Source organism: Aplidium turbinatum, chromosome 2 (genome assembly GCF_918807975.1).
Source record: "Aplidium turbinatum chromosome 2, kaAplTurb1.1, whole genome shotgun sequence".
Lineage (NCBI taxonomy): Eukaryota > Metazoa > Chordata > Ascidiacea > Aplousobranchia > Polyclinidae > Aplidium > Aplidium turbinatum.
In genome coordinates, this window is record NC_137473.1 from 15,118,198 (window position 1) to 15,135,016 (window position 16,819).

Here is a 16,819-nt window from a genome sequence, read left to right on the forward strand (position 1 = left end):
GTTTTTATAGCTTAAAGCCTTGAGGAGAGCGGACAGACATGCAAGCACAAGAAAAGTTCAACAAAAAGTGGCATTATTAAAAGAAACAAAAAAATGTCAGGCATGCGCACCAAACTTCATTGAATTAAAATGGCATGTTTGCATTTTCAATAGGTTAAAACGTTTTGATAAATTTGACGTTACACCGACATTCTATTGTTTAATGTCCATTGCGTAATGCGTAGCCAAGTGGAGAGAAACGACATAAACGTGAAAAGACGCTGAGAACATCATCACATGCAGATACACGTAAAGACTGACTTACGTTTCAAATTTCAACCACTAGATAGAATCCTAAAGGCAAAACAAAAGTTGTATTAGTTTGTGCCTTTGCTCACATGAAACCAAAGCAAACAAAGATGAAAATTCTAAATTAAGTTGGGTCGAGATCTACTTCCATTCAAATCACGTTTCACCAATGAATTGATGTAACGTCTGCGACAATAGACATGTTAAGATTAAACAAATACAAAGTTTCACACCAAAAAGTATTCAAAGCTGTTGCAGCAAAAAAGCTCAATCATGTAACGCCTCCCACCATATTGTGTCGATCTAAAAATGGATTTAATTTCAGACCTGAAATGCAAGATGCCATAAAATTAGCCATTTCTCGTGAGAGTCGTACGCAATCGAGAACGCTTTATAGCTTGGCGAAATGCAGCAAGTAAAAATGCAGAAAGGATAACTTTTGCTAGCTAGGTCAGAGCTGCAGGTTAGCCCAATAGGACAATTAATGAAAGCTAGATGACGAAACAAGAGATAAATGCCAGCTGCTGTACAATAAGCAGTTTTTTGAAATGATCCATAAAGTTAAGCTTGGGATCGGGAATAGTTATAGCACCAGCTTGAAGGAAACTGGCAAGTCGGCTTACATTACGCCAACCAGCAAGTCTAAAAAACTTCGAAAAATCGAAAGCTCCTTTCTCAGACAATACAAACCAACTCGATATTTCGCAGCTTTAGACAATTGCGTATTATAAAGTAACACGTCTCTTTTGCGTTATGCAACGTTTAAACGCAATGGGAAGCCCAAAATAAACGTCCAAAACCTTCCAACAACAAAACACAACCCTATACATCTCGGCCTTCGACATTGTCCATGGCAACTTGGAAAGTAACGCGTTGACTACCAAGGCTGTTGCCGGATCACCAGTACAGGTTTTTGTTGACTGCACTGATGACACTGCCAAACCATGAACTCGCATAGGAACCTAATCCTGATGATGAATCGGGTCTTGCAACGGCTTGGTCCTCCTTCGAAGGAGACTCGTTCGACTCTTCGTCGAGATATGGAGGTAGATCTTTGTCAAGGGACTCTGCAAGAAACAGACCGCGTATGAACGAAGGGATTTTCAATCATTTTGTGATGTTCTTACAAGGTTGAAAGGTTATCTTGCGATAATTACCAAGCTGGAAAATATTGTCTTTTCCTTTGATTCAACGTTTGCAGACAATGAATCAACACAAAATAGTACTTATTTTCTGGCTGGGTATAGTCAGAATGTAAAAATGTTGCATTTCAAATCTGGATTTCCTGGTTCATTATGAGTAAATAGGCATCTTTCTCAGCACCATAACCTCAACAGTTCAAAATTCCCACTTGCTATAAGTCGGCTACTGTTAACAGTAAATTATTTGAACTATTGGCTTTTTCTGCATGCTGGCTAGTACACGTCTAGTTTAGAACCATGATCACTCAATCTGGTTATAATCTCGTGAACAAAAGTTTTTTTTTGTCGTTTAAGCTGACAAGGTGGATAACGTTACACCGACATTGCATACACCGAAAATGCATTCTTTCACTAACACTGTGAGGTTTCATATTTATATATCCACATAATAGTAGTATAGATCCCTCTATGTGGAAAATAAATGCGTTTGATACGAAATGCACTAAATTTAACAACTAAGAGTGTGACATACCGTCAGCTGTTTTGTTAAGGGTTAGCAACACTTCCCCGCCATCTTCGCCTTTCACAACCTGAGTCGCCTCCATTATTCTTGTCTTCTTAACTGCAACTCCCAACGCCTGAAAGCGCATTGGATTGGGTAAGAAGTAAGACAACACAAACCCAGACAGCAAAATCCGCTATTTAGCAGACGTTGAATCGATGTAAAAATGACGAATGTTGCTGTGTGGGGAGCTGCAAAGTAACAGAAATGTCCAAGGTAAAAGGGTCAGTATCAACCAATCGAAAAAAGAACATATGTGTGTTGGTATCAATAGTAACCGAATAATGCGTTCCTGCTGCAACAATTGCCATCAAGTGCACTTTACTTGATTGGAATAAAACACGATCTCACAGCAAAGCACAAGGTATATACATGAAAAGACCCCGGCAAGTAGAAGACATGCTATTTTCACATTGTTACGAGATCGCGAGATGTTGAAACGATATTAAAGCAGGAATTATGACAAGTGGGGTAGCCTACGTCTCAAGCATTGGCCCAGCATCTGTAATCAATAGCTCAAAATGTAATGACTAGTGACTACGCATTATAAACAAAATTGGAAAACTAACGTTTTTCCTACTTTCGAAGACTGGAATGGCCCGTTTCGGAGAGTCCGATTCGGAGAGTTCCCTATTCGAAGACAGTCTTTTTCGTAGAGTTCCCTATTCGGAGATTTTTTGAAATCTTTTTTGAAAATTATCAGGTGCCGTAGCCTAATTATTATTGCAGTTTTTACATCATCTTTTTTGAAAATTATCAGGTGCCGTAGCCTAATTATTATTGCAGTTTTTACATCGTTTTAACGTCGCTAAACGTTGAAATCGTGCATAAAAAAATAGAAAATTAACGGGTATCGTAGCCTATGTATCATTGCCGTTTTTACATTGCTTCAACGTCGCTAAACGTTGAAATCGTGCTGAGAAAATAGAAATAAAATGTTTGAACAATTAAATGAAAATTCGTCATGTCAGTTCAGTTGAGTTGTTTTTATTTTTGACGATCATATCAAAAACAATACACGTCAACATAGCAAAGGTCGAGAAAAGGGTAGAAGCGACAAAACGCAAACGTGAAAACGTGCTTGTGACCGAAGTAAGTGATTGAGTTGAAAGAAATTTGGCACGGCCACAACACCTTCAGAAAAATTTAAGATATGAAGGAAAAATAAAAAAAGATGTTACAAAAAAAAATCATGTTTTATTGTTTATGTCTATAAGTTAGTACAGTTTTTGAATAGCTAAAATGATTACCGGTAGTTTAGATCAACAAATGTGTGGCCTACAGCTTGGATTGAAAGGAAATTATCGGGTACCGTAGCCTAGTTATCCCGGCCAGCAGAAATTGCCGTTTCTACATCGTTTTAACGTCGCTAAACGTTGAAATCGTGTGGAAAAGAAAACTTTAGCTGACTAGGATACGCATACTAGGATATTCCACAATATCGTTTCTTTTATAGTTGAAATTATCGAAGCTTTAGATGAGTGGGGTTTAGACCTAACCACTGAGATCTTAAATCATATTTATGACACCGGAAAGACCCTGCAGGGGTCGGCAACCTTTTTGAGCCGCGGGCCAATTTGATAAAATAAAATATACTGGCGGGCCGTAACTGCAGGGACAGCTTTTCTGAAACGCGAATATCTTACCCTTAAATTGCACGGGGTTTTACACTCCTATTCATGCTTATATAATTGGTTCATTGATATGATAAAAGGAATTTATTACTTTGAAACCGATTATTAAAAGAACAAATGTGTGTAACAATTTAATGTGAATGTTAATGTTGTTTGCATTTTTTTACCAAATTGCCAAAGTCAGTTTTGATATTGGAACAAGAAATTTGTAAAAATCATTAACATGTTCATCAGATAAACGTGATCGAAGTTTATTTTTTGCAAAGTTCATCTTGGAAAATAATTGTTCACAAAGATAAGTGTTCCCATGGCCACCTAAAGATACGGCCTGATTTGTCACATTTTGCAGAAATTTCCAGGTTTTTCTAACTTTGGGCGAACGTTTAAATAAATTTTTCTAAAAATTAGATTGTTACGCTTTCTTTATTCTTTTCCCCAAATGACACAATAGGTTTTAACATCCTCGCATGTTAAAAAACAAAGAAAATTTGATTTCGAAGATTTTAGTCAGACTGTTAATGTTCAATAACAGTCTGATTTTGCGTTTTTCAACTTACTTTTTCTCATTTGCTACTGCTTCCCCAAGGCAACAAAAAAGTTTTATGTCATTAGGAAACCGCAAAAAGTAAAAACATCTCAAAAATGTCAGTCAAGCACTAACAGTAGCTGCAATCAAAATCTGCAAAATGTGACAAATCAGGCCGCATCTCCAGGTGGCCATGGTGTTCCCAAACATGGATGCAATTTTTTTGCATTATCTCGTAATTTCGGAAATAGGGTTGCAGATACATGTTCTGTGTGAAACACTTCCGGAGAAGTAACGTGAAACTTCGATGCTCGATAAAAATGTATTTGCCATAATGCTCGATAAAAAAGTATTTCTCAGTCCACTCTTGCTGAAAACTTTGTTTCTACAAATCCACTTTTCTGCGTTTTGCCATCGTTACTCCTACCAACTGTTGGAATCTAAATTTTGAAATATATCAACCAGTTGCAATTACAGTCGTGTGATTCCTTTTTTCTTTTTCTTGATTTCCAGCATTGTGATGTCATCTGGCTTGTTCAAGATTGCATCATCTTATTGAATCAGTCTAGTTAAACTTTTGCACAAAAATGAAACGTGTGCAAGGAAGCATATAATTTGTAGCACGAGGTAGTATCCGTGGTTTTGTTGCACTATGATTTTAGCATGCGAAAAACAACTTATTTATCGTCGCGGGCCGAATCGCGTGCTTTTGCTTGGAACTGCTCGCGGGCCGGAACGAGGTGCCTGGCGGGTCGGACCTGGCCCGCGGGCCGTAGGTTGCCGACCCCTGCAGTGATATGGTACGTTCCATATTCATAACTTTACCAAAGAAAACCGGAGCAACAGAACGTTCACTCCACAGAGCAATTAGCCTTGTGAATCACCTAACAAACATCTTACTCCGAACCATAATGATGAGAATGAGACCAAAACTACAATCGGAAATTTCAACAGCACAGTTTTCATTTGTTCCAGACAAAGGGACCACAAAAAGGAATTTTTACATTAAAAGTGATAACAGAGAGATGTATGTCCGATTATTCTGTTTATTTAGAGAATTTTGTATTTTATTCCACAATATCGTTTCTTTTGCATTCTTGCATTTTATCCAGTGTTTACCTTTGAGTGCCTTCCCAGACGGCAAAATTCGTCATTTTTACATTGATGCAACGTCTGCGGACGTTCGAATCAATGTAAAAATGACGATTTTTGTTGTCTGGGTTCGTTCAAAATATGTGTTTTACATCAAAACAACAGTTTTCATGATTAACAATAGGGGTTAATGAGATAAAGTCTCAGCGAAAACGTGTCAACTAAAAAAAGACTGTTGCCAAACAGTGTTTGCCATAAAAGATGAAGTTAAAACCTAAGTGGCAGATTAGAATAAACCTATAATTTTTAAATAATTAATTTTTAAAATTAATAATAATTACTAATAATTTAAAAAAAAAAATTCAAAAAATCTCCGAATAGGGAACTCTCCGAAAAAGGCTGTTTCCGAATAGAGAACTCTCCGAATCGGACTCTCCGAATAGTAGCAGACCCTTCGAAGACAATGAAAACAGATTATACAAAAATGCAAAAAAAGAACTGCATTAAAAACGCGGCCACTTTTGAAACGCTGTATGAGCAACAGCGTGGAAACATAAACGTTATTCGCAATTTCCCAAATAACATAATTCGTCCTTTTTAGATTGATTTTATGTCTCCAGACGTTAAATTAACGTTTAGTGGACGAATTTTGCTAGCTAGGATGGTGCTCAAACACGTAATTGTAAGCAGTGACAGTTAAATTTAACAAATCACCTTTAAATTAAAAATAAGTAAAAAAATTTAGCGACAACAATTAAGCGACAGTTCTTGACACCCAATCGAACATAAGCAAAGAAAAAACATCACTCGTTTTTGTAGACGTGATATGCACGATTGTTTTATGTATAGTTATTGTTAATTAAAAAAAAGCATATGAAACTATTTGCAAATAAAAATAGAAAATTGTAAAACTAATGGAGGAAGATCTCTGCAGGCATTTATGTAGCATGCTGTTTTAAAACTAAATGTTGCAAAATATATTAATGCGCTATGGGGTAGAATTTAACATAAAAAACAAAGAGAGAAAAACTAAAACTGTTTGACTTTCATTGAGTAAGACATCCCAATATACAACGAAAGCTACAATTAAAAAACATCAAGTTCAACCTTGCTGACTCATACACTAGGTGTGAAAAATTTACGTCTTTTCCTTTTTCACACCACTTACGTCCTTTTCACACCGCATGTGATATATTTTGCGCCCAGTTGTGCAACATTGCTATCTCTGATTACTGGCAGTCTATTGTTGCAGCATTAATTGCAGGGTTGCCACTTTAAAAAGTTACATTTTATTATAAATTTATGACAAAATAGAGTGAAAATTTCTGCCCATTTTTTATGATTTTATGCCAAATTTTATGCTAACCGCCGACCTTCAAGCAAAATAAAATTACATAAATGCTCTTGGGAAGGGTATTAAATGATTAGCACAGGTAGGCCTACTGATATAGCTCATTGTAGCTTATGTGTAATTGAATGCAGCCTTCTTGTATTAAGTTGATGCAAATAAGGCAAAACATGCAATAAAGTTACAGAAGTACTGGGCACTGGCAACTTACGATAATAAACAATGGATATATACAAGTTTTGATTGCGCCAAACTGCCTACATTCCCTACAGTGCACAAAAACTGCACTGTAGGCAGCAGCACTACAATGCACGAAATAGCAGGAACTAATTGATATTGTGCAGTTGTATGAGTTAGGGAAAGAAGGGGTTCTGGAAAGTTTAAAATGCTGGTGCTCCTGTGCTGATCGGATGAACACGATTAGTCTTGAATACATACTGATAAAAGTATCCTTTCACAATCAAGTTAGTTAAATAGTTATCAAATCAACTGCCGAACAAATGAGACCAAGCCTCCACAAGCCGACATATTATATCCATAACCAATTGGTTAAACCATGCAGTTAGCTGCAGTCATCACTTTTGTTGTCGTTGAACATAAACAAATATGCAAAGAATGATGCTGTTTTAATGTGTTTACAACAAATAGGCAATTTAAACAATCAAACAAAAGTTCAAAAAATATTTAGCATCATATATTATAATTATTGAAATACCATAATTTTTCAAAAATTTATGACTTTTTATGATGAAGTATGATTTTATGAGTATTTTATGCTGCACGGTGTGTTTGGCAGGATTTTATGATTTTTTGTGATTTTATGCTGTGTGGTAACCCTGTAATTGTTTTATATGGTAGGCCCAACATATATACCAAGAAAAAGTTTCATTCTTAATACAGTATCGATGTTAAAATAAATACAATGGCTTGACTTTGTTCAGTTTCAGAAGTATTGCCTGCAGTCAAATAGGCCTAGCTGATTTCTTTATATATAATTGTAACTTTGGTTGTATATTTCGATTTAAAACAGTGGTGAAGTCTAAGGTGTTAGTTGGCTTTGTATGTTTGTGACCGAATAGTTAGTTGGCTTTGTATGTTTGTGACCGAATTTTCTACCAGATTTCTCACTTTGACTTAATCCCATAAACAACTGCTGTTGAAATAAAAGGTTACAGATTGAAAAACTGTGAACAGATAAAAGCAGTACCTCAGCTGCTACATCCGCTTTCGCACGAACCGTGCACCTTTGTAAATGCATGTTGAAGGTGAGAGATATAACTCCTTTAATGCGAACTAATTCATCAACGCATTGCTGTCTTCTCTCCTGCGCATTACAAAAGAAATGTCAATAAAATTCTTTCCTGCCAAACTCAATTTTTTGTGGAACCAACACAATTCAGATTGATGAGAAATTTAAATGAAGAAGGTTTTTGTTATCATTGGGTGGCAGTGAAAATTGGTGACGTTTATCTTCGGATTGAGAAAGTTTCAGCAAAACAATACCATATGTACTTGCGTAGCATGGGATAATATGATTCAAGCACAACCTGTCATCAGAAGTTGAAATTGCCTTTTGCCATTATATTGACTGGCTGCTTGAAGAGGTGTTGCTTGCAAAGTTGGTTCAGAAATTTCCACCAAAGAGAGAACATGTTTTTACGTAAGTTGCACGCTTTATTGTATATTTTGATACTTGTTTCAAGGTTAAAATAGACCCTGCTCATTTTGCATTTAAAAACATAACTTAAGCCTACGGAGCTTCAGAGACAGAAAACACATCCAGCACTAGTGTACTGCAATAAACTTGGAAAATACCAATGCAACTTAACCACGTGCATCAAACAATGGAATGGTTACATGATTTAATCATAAAGCATCGTGTCAAATTACTAACCTGATTAGTAAGACCATCTATTTGTAGTGTAATCACTTTTGCTTTTTTGTTTCCACCAAGAAACTTTAAAGATTTCTGACCAGTTCTGGTTCCTCCTGCCCTGGTCAATACACATTCACCTGCAATAAAATTAACAAAATATTATGGGCGGCTTTGGGCGCACATTAACATGGGCACAAAGGAATAACATTGAAATTGCGTAAAAATACACATAGTTCCTCAAGTAGGTTTTTACAACTGTAATGAAAAGTTGAAAACTATAGGTTCCAAGACAGCAGTAGCTAGACAACAATAAAAAGCAACATTGCATGGTCTTAGTGGCCAACTAACACAACCGAGCTGAGTAACTCGTTCTATATTTCATAGCGTTTTAGGGAACTAACGTTTTTTCTCCCTTAGTTGGTTACCTCATATATATAAAAAGCAATTGTGTCACCAAAAGTTAAATTGAATATTATATTGAATATTCAAGCTAACCTGAACTTGGTGATGATATATTGGTGCGAGTTTCTTTCTTGTTCAATAGCTGTTGTATTTTTATGGCAAGCGCTTTACATTCAATAGAATAACCCTCTCTGAAAACAAAACAGTTCTTTACAAACAAAAATAAATTGCTTTCATCATCAATTTAAAAACACTTTTAAGATTTCATGATTTTCAGTTATTTTCAATCTTTTATTTTCTCACATCAGTTTAAAGAACTACGGTACGGTACACCAAATCATTACGAGATGAATGATGATAATAACAGAAATGTATAGTGTGGTTTGAAAGCTAGTTTAATAGCTTGTATCTACAGTTTTTTTTTTCTATTTGTGTAGGTTCGGAGAAATAGAACAGAAATCAACTTATATTTTGAAATAATTTTTACAATTAATGATAATGAACGCTGATTAAACATCACAAACTGTTACCGCTGCTCAATTTTCTTCATCAAATCTATCAAGCCAAGAGTACTACGCATGGAACGGCGTGTTAGATGCCCTTCACTTGCTTCCTCAGCAAGATAAAATAAAGCATTTATGGCTTCTGTTACCTGAAAAACACATCATTAACAGGCCTCGAAATATCCGGCGGACATGACCTACGGATTCCGGAATGACCTCGAATGTCTGCCGAAGCCGACTCATTGGTCGGTCATAAATGACCGCCGCAAAATTCTTGACAAAAATATATTTTAAATTTGAATTGTTACAATTGTTTGTTTAACGCGAACAAATACGGAGCTGAAACAATAATAGTACAGGCAATTGCATTAAAGATCACATTAGAGTGGCATAGTTAACGAGCTGATGGCAAAAGTAGCCATTTTCATATCATTTCAACGCCTTGCAATGTTGCCTTGAAATAAAGTTGTCTGAACTTTTCGGCAGGATATGCATTCAAATTTTAACAATGAGGATTATTGCGTTACATTGATCGTTTGTTAAAAAGAAACGTCACAGAGAAGCAAGTCTCAGCTGGGTTCCGCACGTGCTTTGGCGAATGTGGCGACCTTATTCATGCTATCTGATACTGATAGAAATAGAGCTGGAGATTTACGACCCGCGCAGGCGGGTCTGCTACTATTCGGTGAGTCTGATTCGGTGAGTTCCTAACCTCTAACCCTAACTCCTAACCCCTAACCCTAAAACGGCAATGATAATTAGGCTGCGGTACCCGATAATTTAAAAAAAAAAATTGAAAAAATCCCCCGTTAAGGGATTGGACTCACCGAATCGGACTCACCGAATCGGACTCACCGAATCGGACTCACCGAAACGGGCCATTCCGGCGCAGGCAGTAATCGCTTGGCACAACGATTCTATAACGCGAAAACCACGGAATAAGTGATCGTAGTTGCTTTTGTAAAAAGGAAATTTGGATTGTTGTTTTCGATTGTGTTTATTGCGTCATTACACGACTGTGATTAACGCACTGATTTATTTGCAAGCAATCTGCTCCAGTATACTTCTGGGTAGGTTAATTAAGCCATCATTGCCCATCAACCATTGCAGAGTTATTCTGTTGTAGAAAATCTTCTTCTACAAACACGACTACACAATACAATAGTGTGATTTTGTGCAAAATCTACATGCAAAAAATATGTCCGGTTGAGATATTAAATGTCCGCTGAAAGGGCCAGTCCGGTAGGACATGCTTGACCGCCGGAAAAAAAGTACAAATTTCGAGGCCTGCATTCAATTCATCAAAAAGCTATTATTACTTGCCAATGAAACAACAGGAGTTAAAAATTATGTAAAAAAAACAATACCCCAAGTTGTAACATTAGTTTGTTGCTTAACACAACAATGAAACAGGTGCTCTCGTCTTCTACATGTGAATTTATGGATGCAACCTAGTTCGTACCCTGAACAGTTCATACCCTGAAAAGATCGAGAGAAAATATTAAAAAAAGCCGAAGTTGCTGATTGCAGTTTTCGCAAACAGACAAAAACTCTTAGGATCATTACCGGAAGTTTTAAAATGTTTGCGGAAACTCCGATCAACCCTAACCCTTTTAAAATGTTTGCAGAAACTGCGACCAGCGACTTCGGCAAACTCTTAAGATCATTACTGGAGATTTTAAAATGTTTGCGAAAACTACGAAAAAACGGTTCTATTATTTTCTCTCGATCTTTTCAGTTTGTTTGTTTGTTTGCAGAAACTCAGATCAGCGACTTAAGCCTGGTCTACACTACAAAATATTTTGAGCTGAGCGTGGCGCATTCTTTGTTTATTTAACACAAAGCTTCTCTCGGCAACAGCGCCGTCGTCGGCCTGAAAACGTCTGGTCATCGCGAGCTTTTTTTACGCTCTGGAGAGATTCGCTTGACCAAGGTTCTGGCTCAGAATTTAGTTTGAGCTCAGGTCTTGGCATTTTGTGGAACTTTGGTGGAAAGGCAGTTTCAGTTTTCTGTAAAAATGGTACTCTGTTTCAGTTAATAGGTTAGTTGGTGTGTATAGATAAAAATTAAAAGGTTAGCTTTAAAAAAGTCTTACATAGATCTACTTAGCTGTTAGTTTGGTTAAGGTGGCACTTCACTAGGCTTTTGGTATGATTAAAGTTGGCCTTCCAGCTAGTATGGTGGTCCTACCTTTTAGACGGATTCAAATTATCTTTAGCTGTTGGTCAGGTTTAGGTAGCACTTCACCAGGCTTTTGGTCAAACTTGGGTTGGCCTACCTGCTAGCCTTGCATTGATTGCAGTGTTCAACTGTACAAGTTAAAGGATAGCTCTAGGTCTACAATACTATTCTAGATTATTTTCAGTTGATCTATTACACTGTGTCAGTACAGCGATGGATGCGTTTGATTGATAAGTATAAATCAATTGAAGGCGAATTTCCAGCCAAATGACTTAACCAAGCAGAAAGTGACGTTGTTAAGCGCTTGAATGCACACGGTCGCAAGATCAAATTTGCAAGTGTAGACAGTTTTTAGTCAGTCGAGGCTTGACAAGGCAAGCGTTTGGGCTTTTCGGGCTTGTAGTGTAGACCAGGCTTTAGGCTTTTTTAGTTTTTTTTTCTTGATCGTTTCCTAACCCTAACCCCTTTCAAAATGTTTGCAGAAACTGCGATCAGCAACTTCGGTAAACTCTTAGGATCATTACCAGAAATTTTAAAATGTTTGCAGAAACTGCGGAAAAACGGAAACTGCGATCAGCGACTTCGGCTTTGTTCTATTGTTTTCTCTCAATCTTTTCAGTTTGTTTGTTTGCGGAAACTCTGATCAGAGTCATTCCATTATAATATAATTCAACAAATTTTGAAGAAATTTTACACCACCATCTCTTAGATTTTTTTAATTTTTCATATTTGGTACATATTTTAGAATAATATTCATAACTGTTGGAATTTTTTTGATACCTTGTGTCGTTTTCAAGTTATCACAATTTAAAATTTGACATGTTTGCCACTAGTGGCGCCATTGTGCGTGGGAATATTTTGGGAAAATGCTCTAAAGTCACCATTTCTTGTTCAATTATGATGAACGAAGTGTCTATTTTCATGTTCTCATGGGTGAGAAATTCAATTATGCTATTAAAATATCAAAAAAACAATTGCTTGATATGAAAATCCTCATGTTATTTTTTAAAAGTTCCTCAAACTTTAAGGCCCCCCCACTCCCCCATGATTGCATAAATTTTTTTCTGATTGGCTCCATTTTGTAAAGTGATTGTTTATTTACCAAGAAATGAAAAATCTTTCACTGAACTTTTCTCTAAGTGCTTTTATCACATTAACTGTTAACATACCATGACATTAGCACATCTTGAAAGTGGGTACAGACAAGATGTGCTAATGTCAAGAGAGCCGCAACAAGATTGGCTAAGTGTTTTGTTTGTGGGAAATGCAGTAAAGGAAGGAATGAAGTGGAAGGCCATGATGATGAGTTCTGCCATGGCATCGAAACAGTGACAGACTTCTGTTATCTGGGTGATCGGATAAATGGAAGTGGTGGATGTGAAGCAGCGGTGACAACAAGGGCAAGATTGGGCTGGGCAAAGTTCAGGGAATGTGGGGAAATGTTGCATGGCAGAAAATTTTCACTAAGGATGAAAGGAAAAGTATATCGGAGCTGTGTGCGGCCTGCAATGCTATATGGTAGCGAGACATGGATATTGAGAGAGAGTGAACTGGCAATCCTGAGAAGAACGGAAAGGTCAATGGTGAGAGCAATGTGTGGGGTGAAAACGAGAAGGGAAAAAAGGACTGAAGAATTGTTGGATATGCTAGAGATGAGAGAGACCATAGACCAACTGGCAAGGGCAAATGGAGTAACATGGTATGGACATGTGATAAGGAGGGAGGAAGGAAGTTTTCTTAGAAAGGCACTAGATCTAAAGGTGGATGGGAAGAGGAAACGCGGTCGTCCAAGAAGAACGTGGAAACAACAAGTGAAGGATGAATTTAAAAAAGTCGGACTGAAGGAGGAAGATGCAAGGGACAGGGTGAAATAGAGAAAAGGGATTAAAACAATTGCTGCGCAGAAACAATTGGCCAGCCCCACTAGTGGGGAACAAACCGACGATGGATTATGATGATGATTGCAAGCTAATAATTATATTTAAGCTACTGTAAAGTTAGGAATAACAATTATGACTTCAGAGCCATTATGACTTCACAAAGACATAAAAATGATATGGTCAACCTCAATTTAAAATAAACAATATCACACCAAATCAGAAAAATCAATTTATTAAAATATAGAGCTTTCGCCACAAAAGCGTGGCTTCTTCAGTATAATCTTATTCGAATAGAAACTATTGAAAATATTCAAATATAATTCTATTTGAATATGATTATACTGAAGAAGCCACACTTGTGTAGCAAAAGCTCTATATTTTAATAAATTGATTTTTCTGATGTGGTGTGATATTACTTATTTTAAATTAAGGTTAACCACATCATTTTTATGTCTTTGTGAAGTCATAATGGCTCTGAAGTCATAATTGTTATCCCTATTCCCTAACTTCACAATAGCTTAAATATAATTATTAGCTTGCAATGGGTATGCTAACAGTTAATGTGATAAAAGCAATTAGAGAAAAGTTCAGTGAAAGATTTTTCATTTCTTGGTAAATAAACAATCACTTTACAAAATGGAGCCAATCAGAAAAAAAATTTATGCAATCATGGGGGAGTGGGGGGGCTTAAAGTTTGAGGAACTTTTAAAAAACAACATGAGGATTTTCATATCAAGCAATTGTTTTTTTGATATTTTAATAGCATAATTGAATTCCTCACCCATGAGAACATGGGAATTGGGAATATACACTTTGTTCAATGTTCATCATAATTGGACAAGAAATGGTGACTTTAGAGCAGGGCTTTCCAAACTTTTTTGCTCGCAACCCCTTTTAATCTTCTAAAATTTTTCGTGACCCGTTCACCTTTACGATTAAAAGGATAAACAATGCGAAATATACGTTTGTGATACTTATTGAAAGGCTTAATTTAAACGATAACTAAAAACAAGCTATCAAGTAACGAACACTTTGGGAAGCCCTGCTTTAGAGCATTTTCCCAAAATATTCCCACGCACAATGGCGCCACTAGTGGCAAAAATGTCAAATTTTAAATTGCGATAACTTGAAAACAACACAAGGTATCAAAAAAATTCCAACAGATATGAATATTATTCTAAAATATGTACGGTACTAAATATGTAACAATGAAGAAAATCTAAGAGATGGTGGTGTTCACCATTTGTTGAATTATAATGGAATGACTCATCAGCAGCTTCGGCTATTTTTAATTTTTTCTTCTCGATCTTTTCTTAACCCTAAACCCCTAACCCTTTTAAAATGTTTGCTAAAACTGCGATCAGCGACTTCAGCAAACTCTTAGGATCATTACCGGAAATTTTAAAACATTTGAAGAAAAACGGAAACTCCGATCAGCGACCTCGGCTATGTTCTCTCAATCTTTTCAGTTTGTTTGTTTGCAGAAACTGCGTTTTTCTCTTGATCTTTTCAGGGGGAAAATTTTAAAATGTTTGCGGAAACTGCGATCAGCGACTTCGGCTTTTTTAAATTTTTTCTCTTGATCTTTTCAGGGTACGAACTGAGGGTACTAACTGTTCAGGGTACGAACTAGGTTGCACCCTGGATTTATGACTAGAAACTCACATAAGCAAACACCACTAGAAACTGACACAAAAAAAGAGAAAAAAGTACAACATACCACTTCCACAGGTTGTTCATCTGGGTCCACAAATATAAGAATTGAGTTCACATCATTTCGTAAAAGATATTCACGATGAGATGGGTTTTGAGCCAGTCTACGCAACTCTTTTGCAATAGATAACGATGTTGTTGTTGGCTTTTCCATATTGTTGTGTGAATGTGAAATAATAAGCTGAAATCGTTTGCTGTAACAGCACAGAAAATTTGCTTGTTATGTGAATAACGTTACATAAAAGTTAAAGCACACATTTCAACAATTCTGTCAAATAAATATATTTACAGTTTTGTTAAATAAAGTAATGAATAAAAATCTGCTATCCTATATAGTATCCTATTTACCGTATAACTGCATCAACTAATAAATACCGTACATGATGGAACAAAAAAAAAAATCATTGTTGATAGGCTTCCAAAATAAACAATATATAAACATTCATCAAAATAATCTCCTTTTTAACTCATGTATTGCAAGTATGGTACGCAGCAAGTGATTAAAAGTTTTTTTTTTTTTTTTAATTAAAACTAGGGCTGCGGAGCTGGAGCCGCAGAGCCAAGCGTATTAAACAAATCAGAGCCTCAGCATCGCTTGCTATGGAGTCGGAGGATACATAAATGTAACAGCTCCAGTTTTGGTTAAGAAACTCATGAGTTACAGTACTTTTATTAAATGTTAATAATGAGACATTATGAGATGACCAGCTATGTCAGTGTCACATTATGAAGCATTTCTTATTGAGTGGATTGTTTTGTCAAGAGATCAACTGACAAAATCATGTATACCGGCACATACGGTAACAAGTTTACATACTGTACATTAAATGGATGTAAACATTGAATCGATCAAAAATACAGATGAATTTTGCTAGTTGGTTATGAAATAATGAGCAGCGCTACTGTAGTCATTTCAAGTCAGTGATTGACTGATTGTGAAGTAAAGTGCAGTTAGTCGCAGCCAAGCCTAGTACGGTAACTACCCACAAAGCAAAATCTGTCATTTTTACATTGATTTAACATCTGAAGACGTGCCGGTATTGTAAACCAAGAAGCTGATTTGCTACATCCCACAAATTATCTATCACCAGAGTTACGGTACCGTACCATGCCATCCTTATTTCTTATAGGCTATTTGTCATTGAAGGGCAGTGTTTTTAAAAAAATTTCATTGTATATGATTCTAAATAATGTAGCCTACTTATTTTGAAAACACATCTACATTTTTGCTCAAACCTGACAGCCCCAGAACTGGAGCCACTGGTACAGTATAAAATAAATCCTGACAGCTCCCGATCAGTGCTTCCACCTATCCTATGCAAGGATTCCAGCGACAAATTTCCAATAAACTTAGATTGTGTGCTAAAAAAAACCCAGATGAGGCAAAAAAAACACCACCGTCATTCTGGCAGAATAGTTTTTCCGCTTTCCGCCTAAAAAAGTCATCCGTGAATAAGTGCGAGGCATAAAGTGCGACCTGACATACCTTCGAAAAACCTTAAATAAAACAATAACTCGCAACACGTGCCACTTAAATTTTACATGCATCGGATTCAGTATTAAATTACCTTTGCAGGGATGTGCACCAATAGGTGGGCATTTGGAAGGAACTCCCAGCAGAACGCTCCAAAGATGGAGGATATATTTACGATAAACATTAAAATAATATGAT

At 36.4% G+C, this 16,819-nt stretch overlaps 1 protein-coding gene across 1 annotated transcript; it reads right to left on the bottom strand.

The window, feature by feature from the left end:
- Positions 1 to 3: 3 nt before the first annotated feature.
- Positions 4 to 16,412, bottom strand: LOC145765256 (armadillo repeat-containing protein 1-like). Its single transcript, XM_082577048.1, has 8 exons — positions 16,384 to 16,412; positions 15,155 to 15,341; positions 9,401 to 9,522; positions 8,964 to 9,061; positions 8,487 to 8,605; positions 7,800 to 7,916; positions 1,963 to 2,068; positions 4 to 1,355 (listed from the first exon to the last, which is right to left on the bottom strand). Exons 2-8 carry the CDS (start codon positions 15,299 to 15,301, stop codon positions 1,186 to 1,188), a joined length of 879 nt encoding a protein of 292 aa, XP_082433174.1. The 5' UTR covers positions 15,302 to 15,341; positions 16,384 to 16,412; the 3' UTR covers positions 4 to 1,185.
- Between the last annotated feature and the right edge of the window lie 407 nt (positions 16,413 to 16,819).